The sequence below is a fragment of the Mirounga leonina genome, unplaced genomic scaffold (genome assembly GCF_011800145.1).
Source record: "Mirounga leonina isolate KUSES-001 unplaced genomic scaffold, KU_Mleo_1.0 Mir_101414, whole genome shotgun sequence".
In the NCBI taxonomy this organism is placed as follows: domain Eukaryota; kingdom Metazoa; phylum Chordata; class Mammalia; order Carnivora; family Phocidae; genus Mirounga; species Mirounga leonina.
This window is the reverse complement of record NW_023270121.1, coordinates 691,309-699,838: the sequence shown is the minus strand read 5'-3', so window position 1 is coordinate 699,838 and position 8,530 is coordinate 691,309. Positions and strand designations below refer to the sequence as shown.

The 8,530-nt window shown below is 38.2% G+C and overlaps 1 protein-coding gene across 1 annotated transcript; it reads left to right on the top strand.

The window, feature by feature from the left end:
- The first annotated feature begins 406 nt into the window (after positions 1-406).
- TCEAL7 (transcription elongation factor A like 7) lies at positions 407-2,435 on the top strand. Its single transcript, XM_035015104.1, has 3 exons — positions 407-481; positions 1,103-1,170; positions 1,526-2,435. Exon 3 carries the CDS (start codon positions 1,540-1,542, stop codon positions 1,840-1,842), a length of 303 nt encoding a protein of 100 aa, XP_034870995.1. The 5' UTR covers positions 407-481; positions 1,103-1,170; positions 1,526-1,539; the 3' UTR covers positions 1,843-2,435.
- Positions 2,436-8,530: the final 6,095 nt, after the last annotated feature.

The following is an 8,530-nucleotide window of genomic DNA, read 5'->3' as shown; positions in this document are numbered from 1 at the left end:
TGGCTATTTGTGACTGGGGGGTGGATGGGCGGGTGGAGGGAAAACAGCTACATTCCTGTTGTTCTAGCTTAGAAGAGGATGAGTAATCCTCTCAACACAACCACTAACAAGTAACAGTGGTTAATATGACTATAGGAAGATGCAGCGCTTCTCTGGTAATCAGAGAAAGGCAAATTCCAGACACAGGGAGAAGGGGCCACTCTTGACCTCTGGAATTAGCAGTGACAAAAGTGAGTGACAGGGCCTGGTGTCGTGGGGAGGTGGGAGGTTGGAAAGTCGTTCCACTTCTGCAGCACAGCTGGTGGGAGGGGAAAGTGGGGACCAGAGTTGGAGGATGACATAATCCTCACGTGACCAGGAGCTGCCGTGAAGTCCTTATATTCCCGGGCTTCTTTCTCCTCTGGGTACCAGCCCCTTACTGTCCTGTAGGCGTTCGTGCTTGTGGCCAAGAGAAGGACTTAAATTCCTTAAATCTCAGAAGGTTGGTTTGAGGAAACCGCTGGGACCCCTGGGGGTGGTAGTGGCTGAATCTAGTGACTGGAATAGGGCCAGGCTCACTTTGCCCAAATCCCTGCAAACTCGTTGGGAGATGATTGTATTTTTTAAAAGGACGGTGGGGGGAGTAGGTGGAAGTCTCCTGAGAGACACCCACAGATTTAGTGATAGTTTAGAAATAATCGGCTTCTCTCAGATTGGCAAGCTTTCCGTTTATCCTCCTTTCTCCAATTCCGTTGAGGAAATGAGGTGTGGACTGTTGTGTGGGGAACGGCTAGAATCCTGGGGTGGAGGCAGAAATTTAGACATAATTTGAAAATATTTCCTCTCATTCGGTGCCTGTCTGTGGGTCATGCGGGGGGGGCGGGGGGGCCGAGGGGACAACAGCCCTCACAATGAGTAGGCCAGAGGGTGAGGGGTGGGGGGGGTGTGGAGGCAGGGATCCAGGAGGAAGGGATAGGGACACGAGGGGGAACCAGGAGGTAGGAAATTTGGGGCGACGACGGTTGTGAGGATCCCGGACTCAAGATGATGAGTGTCTTGTCTCTGGGGCTGGTGGATCCACAGAGAGCTCCCTCCTCCCCGCCCCCTTCCTTTCTGTCTCCAGGTCCAAGGGTCTGTATTCACAGACATCTCGAGGCAAGAAAAAGAGGAAACTATCCCGAATCCTCACAGGTGAGTGTGAGGGAGGCACTTAGCCCAGGTCTCTGAGGGTGGGAGTTGGGAAGGGCGGGAGCTGGGTAAAATTTGCGGCCTCACAGCTCAACCACCGGTCAGCTCCCTTTCTCCCGCGCGCGTCAGAGAGGCCATTAGCCTTGTATGCTGGGGAAATGGTGGGTTGCAGAGGGAGGGGAAAGGAGGCGGAGTGGTGGGGGTGCGGGAGGAAGGGGCGGCATCTCGAACTTCAGAGGGCTGGACCTGTGTGGCAGGGGTGGGAGATTAGGCGAGTATCTTGCTTCAAAGAGAAACTGACAAACCTGAATCAAAAGAAAAGAAGCAATTTGCTCTACATTTTCTCCCCGGACTTAAGCTGGAAACAACATCATGCAAAAACCCTGCAAAGAAAATGAAGGAAAGCCCAAGTGCAGCGTGCCAAAGAGAGAGGAAGAACGCCCCTATGGAGAATTTGAACGCCAGCAAACAGAAGGGAATTTTAGGCAAAGGCTGCTTCAGTCTCTCGAGGAATTTAAAGAGGACATAGACTATAGGCACTTTAAAAATGAAGAAATGACAAGGGAGGGAGATGAGATGGAAAGGTGTTTGGAAGAGATAAGGGGTCTGAGAAAGAAATTTAGGGCTCTGCATTCTAACCATAGGCATTCCCGGGACCGTCCTTATCCCATTTAATGCATTTCTCCCCTGAATTCAACTATTTTCTGTTATTAATATTACCACCAGTGGCTTCTTTTTGTCTGCATTTTCTTGCTAAATATTGCTACCATTTTACTCCTATCCTTCAGTGTTCCTTTGATTTGCATATGACTCCTGTTACCAACATCTCATCTTTTGACCATCTCACTCATTTAATAAGGATGTTTCATTCATTTGCATGGGAAGATGCTCATTTATATTGTAAAGTGAAAATAGTAAGTTGCAAAACTGTGTGTATGTATATGTGTGTATATATGTATATACATATACACACTTTATATGTACATTTATATATGACAAAATGCAAAAGAAAAAGTCTGAATTATTATACACTGAAAGGTTAACAGTGAACCTCTGTGTGATCTGTATTTTATTTCTTTTTTGGCTATCTGCATCTTCTCATTTTCCACAAAATGAATATATATGTGTGTGTATGTGTGTGTATTGTGTCACAAAAAAAAAACGAAAATAAACAGACACAAAAAAACTTGTCAATCACCTTTGAAGGGCAGTAAAACAATAAACTTTTGACAACAGAACTATAAAAAAGAAATGTAAACTTCAAATTACCTCTGGATCTCTTAGCCAGAGGAATAAAACTGGCAATTATTACAGATCTACTTGCTTAAGACTCCGTCTTTTTCACGGGGAAAACATTTGCCTCGCAGGGCTGCTGTCAGGAAGAAAGAGGTGACTCCGAGCTGTGCTTGGTTACCCTCTGCGCATACAGAACCCCAACCCACCACAGAGCATCAGTTATTGGAGGGAGGGCCCTGACACGACTTCCCTGTGCTCAGGAACAAGTCCATTAGGAGGCAGGGCCCTGGGGGCTTCATGCCAGTCATCTGCTGTTGAGCCCCACGCTCCTCCTCCCCTGGGTTCTGCCCTGCCTGCTGGGCCCTTTGCTCTCTGCTGGCCCTCACTGCTCCTGGTGCACCGGAGTCCTCAGGTGCCAAAACCCACTCACTTTCCTGGACTCCCCAGTGGATCAAACCCCTACTCTGTCTTCTGAAGCCTCTCTGCTTCCTAGTGACCCTTCACACAAGTGAGACGGTTTGGGCCATGCTGCCTTGCAGCGTTCTTAGCAAAACAGCCCCTTCTGTTTTCAATCCCAGGACCCCTCCTCTAAATACGAGTCAGACATGATGAGGCCGTTTTGGGAGTTGGACCAAGGTACAAGTTTGAATAAAAAAAAAAAAAAACAGCGGTAGTCAGAGTTGCCTTAGGTCTAAGGACTAAGGTTTTGTCTTCCTTCTCTGGTGAGATGATCGGTCCATGAAGGTTCCTGGCAGGCCTGCCCTACTGGTTCAGAAGACTGTCAGGGGACAGGTATAAATTGCACAAAACAATGCAGAAAATAGATCTAAGAAAGCAATTCCCATTTTTCTATTACTTTCCTTCCTGAAACATGTGAAAATTCTTTGTAAGACTAATATATATATAATATATATAACATATATTATATATATATACATATATAGAAATATATGTATATGTACTTTTTAGTGTATATATGTACAATATGTATTGTATATATATTTAGTGCATATGTATGTGTGTATATATATATTTTTAGTCTTACAAAAGACATATACACACACATATATGTACTTATATATATTACATATATATGTATATATATATATACACACACACACTTAAGCATTATTTCCTAATTGGACTGCTTGCATTTTGCATCTCAGAGTAAACACCATATCATATATTTCATTATACTTTTGATTAGTGACTTACAAATAGTGGGTATTTAATAAATGTTTACTTAGTTAGAATCTAGTGTTCTTGGCCCAGTTTTACTTCTGATTGCATAAGATGGCAATAATCTATTTCACTACAAACTATAATTTGCATTTTCAAATAGGACCCAGCAGGAAAGGGATTATTTCCCATATTCAGTCTATAAAATTATTGTAACATTATATAACTGATGTCTCTAACAGTTCCTTACATTATAATCATCTGGAGTGCTTATTAAAAATGCAAAATTTGGACACATATGTCCCCATACACACTGATACTCTTACTCTGAATCAGAATCTCTGCATTTCTCCCTGGCCCTTCATTTGGGGTTTCCCATGATATCATGGTCTCCGTTATTGCTTCATATACTCTCACCATAGACCCTGTTTCAGCTGAGCAGTGCAGAAGTCTCCTTACAATCAAAGAGCCAAATGGTTTACAATTCATAATTAGGGGTTCCTGAAAGTCAAAATGGTGGTTATCATAGCCTGAAAACTGTGTACCTAACAAGTAAATATATGTGAACAATAAACATTACTCAGCCTTGGTAGGAGGCGAAAAACCAAGTGAAAAATAAAACAACAAGTTTGCCTATCAAGTAGACAAATGTTTGCTTACAATACTCAATTTTATTGAGGATGTAGGCATTCTCATACTCGTTGAGAGTAAATTGCTATATCCTTTTTTTTTTTTGCTTCTATTCACAGTAAGTACCAAATGCTGTATATATTGCATATACCATGACCCAATAATTCTACTGTTTGGAATTTGTCCTAAGGAAATAATCATAGTGGTGAGCAAATGTTTAGCTATAAATATTTTTTATTTAAGGATTTCACATATTTGCAAGGATTTTTTTAAACCTAAAAATCAAGTACATGTGCTATCCAATCAGAAGGAAATGGACATAGATTCTTATTCACCACATACACAAAAATACATCCCAGGTGGATTGAAGATGAAAATGTGAAGAACAAGGAGCTCCTGGCTGGCTCAGCTGGTGCAACATATGACTCTGAGCTCGGGGTTGTAAGTTCAAGCCCCACGATGGATGGTAGAGATTACTTAAAAATAAAATCTTTAAAAAAAAAAAAGAGAAAGAAAGTAAATGTGAAGAACAAGAATAAAATATTACAATGAAAATTAACTAAAACATGTATAATCTTGTGATGTCATTATCTTCTTAAGCATGAAAAAAAATCCAGAAGTTATAAAGGAAAAAAATATATAAAAGGTCTGAAGACAAGAAATAGCCTGTGAGGAAATATTTTCAATACCATGATGGATAATGGGAAAATATCTCTATAACTCCAATAGCTTTTACAGATGGAAAAGAAAAAGATAAACAAACCAGTAAAAATATGTACATACCATATGACCCAGCACTTCCATTGCTTTTCATTACCATAGAGATATATGTACGCACACGCACAGGAAAGCATAGATGGATGTTTACTGTGTCATTTTAAGTGCCAATATGTTAGAAATAGCCTAGGTCATCAAAAGGGAAAGGTCAAATAAAAAGTGGTCTCTCTATGCCAAGAAAACTACACAATAGTTAAAAAGAGTGAGATTCTTATATTGAAGCATCAATATAGGAATATTGTTAAGTAAAGACATTATGTATCTAGGGGTGCCTGGGTGGCTCAGTCAGTTAAGCATCTCCCTTTGGCTCATGATCTCAATGTCCTGAGGTGGAGCCCCACGTTGGGCTCCCTGCTCAGCAGGGAGTCTTCTTCTCTCTCTGCCCCTCCCCACCCAACTCGTGCTTTCTCTCTAGCTCTCTCTCAAATAAATAAAATCTTAAAAAAAGACATTATGTACCTTTATGTTGCTACTGTCACAAATGATATTGTCATAAATAATTAATTACCTAGTTCATTTTAATATACTGCTTTAACCATACCTCCAATGTAAATGGTTAAATCTCCTCCCTACAGTTAAACACTTCTCAGTTCAATGGATATCCATCTAGAAATTTATGTATTTCTGTTTTTCATTTTAACTATATATTATATTACATTGTGACTTTCAGGAGCCCTTAACTAGGAATCATAAACCATTATAAGGAGACTCCTGCACAACTCAGCTGAAAAAGGATAAATGGTGAGTGTGCATATTAACATAGCTTTATAATTATTGTTTTATGCATTTGTCTTTTAAGTCATATAGAAAAAAAGGAGTTTAAACCAAATATGAAAATGAAAAACTATTTGCTTTTATATTTACCTATGTAGCTACCTTTACTGTTGTTGTTTATTTCTTTATATGACTTTGAGTTACTTATTTTGTGTCTCTTTTTCTCAGCATGGAAGTCTTATAGGACTTTTCAGAGGTCTGTAAATACAAATACCAATGAATCTACTTTCTATAGTATGAATGTACCATATGCTATTAAAATCATTCCCCTGTCACTCAACATTTAAGTTATTTCTATACTTTGCCCACTAAAAACAATGCTGTCTGCAATTTACATGTTTGCACATATATTCAAATTACTGGTGCTTATATTTCTATAGAATAGATTTTGGAAAGTAGGATTGCTTGATCAAAAAGTATGTGATCTCTTACATTTTCCAACTTCCCTTGCACATATGTTGGGGCCACCAAACATAATATAAGACACTTCTAAGGCTTTTAAACAATGCTGGGTGATCTTTCCGTCTCCTTTCAGTAACCTTGGAAACCATGTGTGCCATCTGGAACACATGACTGAGATGAATGCAGGCTAGATACCTGAATGGAGCAGAGCCATGCAGGAGAACCAATAACTCTCATCAAACTATGATGTGAATGAGTAATAAACTGCTTAAAATCCACTGAGATAACCTAGTTCATCTTAATATACTGCTTTACCCACACTTCCAATTTCAGTCCCCTTCCCACAATTAAACACATCAGTTTGATGGATATCCATCTAGAAATCTATATATTTCTGTTTTGCATTTTAACTAAATATTATAATATTACATCTATTGCCCTCCTGTTTTTACTCAACAGTATCCCTGGGGGTGCTTTAATATAAGAATCTCATTCTTTTTAATTATTGTATAGTTTTCTTGGTATAGATAGACCACAGTTTATTTGACCTTTCCCTTTTGATGACTTACGCTATTTCCAATATTTTGGTTCTTACAAGCAATGCCATAATAAACATTTATCTATGCTTTCCTGTGCACATGTGTGCATATATCTCCATGGTAATATTAAGTAGTAAAAGTGCTGGATCATGTGGTATGTACATATTTTTGTTGGTTTGTTTATTCACCACAATGCATACCATAAACTTATCCATCACCTCCAAAGTCCTGATGAATATTGATGCAAAATCCTCAACAAAATACTAGCAAACTAAGCCAGCAGAATATTAAAAGGATTTTACATCATGATGAATTGGGGTTTACCCACAAAATTTAAGGGTTATTCAACATATGAAAATCAATGTCAAAGTCTTATATTACATTAATATAAGAAAGGAAAAAACACATTATCATCTCAATTGATACAGAAAAAAAGCATTTGACAAACTGCAATACCCTTTCATAATAAAAACACTCAACAAACTAGGAATATAAGCAGATTGTCTCCACATAATAAAGGGCATTTATGAACAACTCAATGCTAGATCATACTCTATAGTGAAGGATTGAAAGCTTTCCATGTGAGATCACAAATAAGACAAGGATGTTTGTTTTCATCAGTTTTGTACTGGAAGTTCCAGCCAGAGAAATTAAGCAAGAAAAAAATAATTGAATCCAAATTGGAAAGGAAGAAGTGAAATTATCTTTATTTGCCAGTGGCATGATCCTATATATAAAAAATGCTAAAGAATATGCAAGAAGTCTACTAGGACTAATAAATGAACTTGGCAAATTGCTGGATACAAGATCAGCTATTCCAAATTGGTTGTATTTCTATATACTAGGAATAAGCAATCCAAAAATGAAGTTAAGAAAACAATTCTATGTATAAAAGCACAAAACAGAATACAATACTTAATAAATTTAACCAAGGTATCTCAAGATTTGTACACTGAAAATTACAAAATTGCTGAAAGTAATTAAACAAGACCTAAATAAATGGAGAGATGGTCCATGTTCATGGATTGGAAGACTCAATATTTGTTAAGATGACAATAATTCCCAAAGCAGTCAAAGGATCGAATGCAATTCCTATCAAAATAAGAAAAGTCTATTTTTGAGAAATGGAAAAGCTGAGAGTAAAATTCATATGGAATTGCAAGAAATCCCAAATAGACAAAATATACTGAAAAAAATGTAAGAAGACTCATACTTTCTTATTTTAAAACCCTACAAATTTATAGTAAAACAGTGTACTACTGGCATAAGAATAGACATGTTATGAGAGTCCAGAAATAAACCCATACATCTATTGTCAATTGATTTTGGGCAAGGGTGACAAGTCCATTCAATGGGAGAAAGAATAAGCTCTTCAACAAATGGTGATGAGACAACTGGATATCCACATGCACAAGAATGAGATTAGACCCCTACCTCATGTTATTCAAAAAATAAAACTCAAAATGGAAACAACCCAAATGTCCATCAACGGATGGACATGATGAGTTGATAAACAAAATGCAGAATATTCACACAGTGGAATATTATTCAGCCCTAAAAAGGAATGAAATACTGGTAACATGCTACAATGTGGATGAACCTTGAAAAAAATTATGCTAAGTGAAAGAAGCCAAACATGAAAGGTCACATATTGGATGATTCCATTTATATCAAATGTCAAGAATATGTAAATCCATAAAGACAAAAAATAAATTAGTGGTTGTCAGGGCTGGAGACAGGACACAATGGGTAAATTGGTAAAGGGCATCCTTTGGGGGGGTAATAAAAATCTTTTGGAACCAGATAGAAGTGAACAGTTGTGCAAC

Coding starts and splice junctions, on each gene's coding strand:
- TCEAL7 (XM_035015104.1), top strand. CDS start 1,540: ATGCAAAAACCCTGCAAAGAAAATGAAGGAAAGCCCAAGTGCAGCGTG.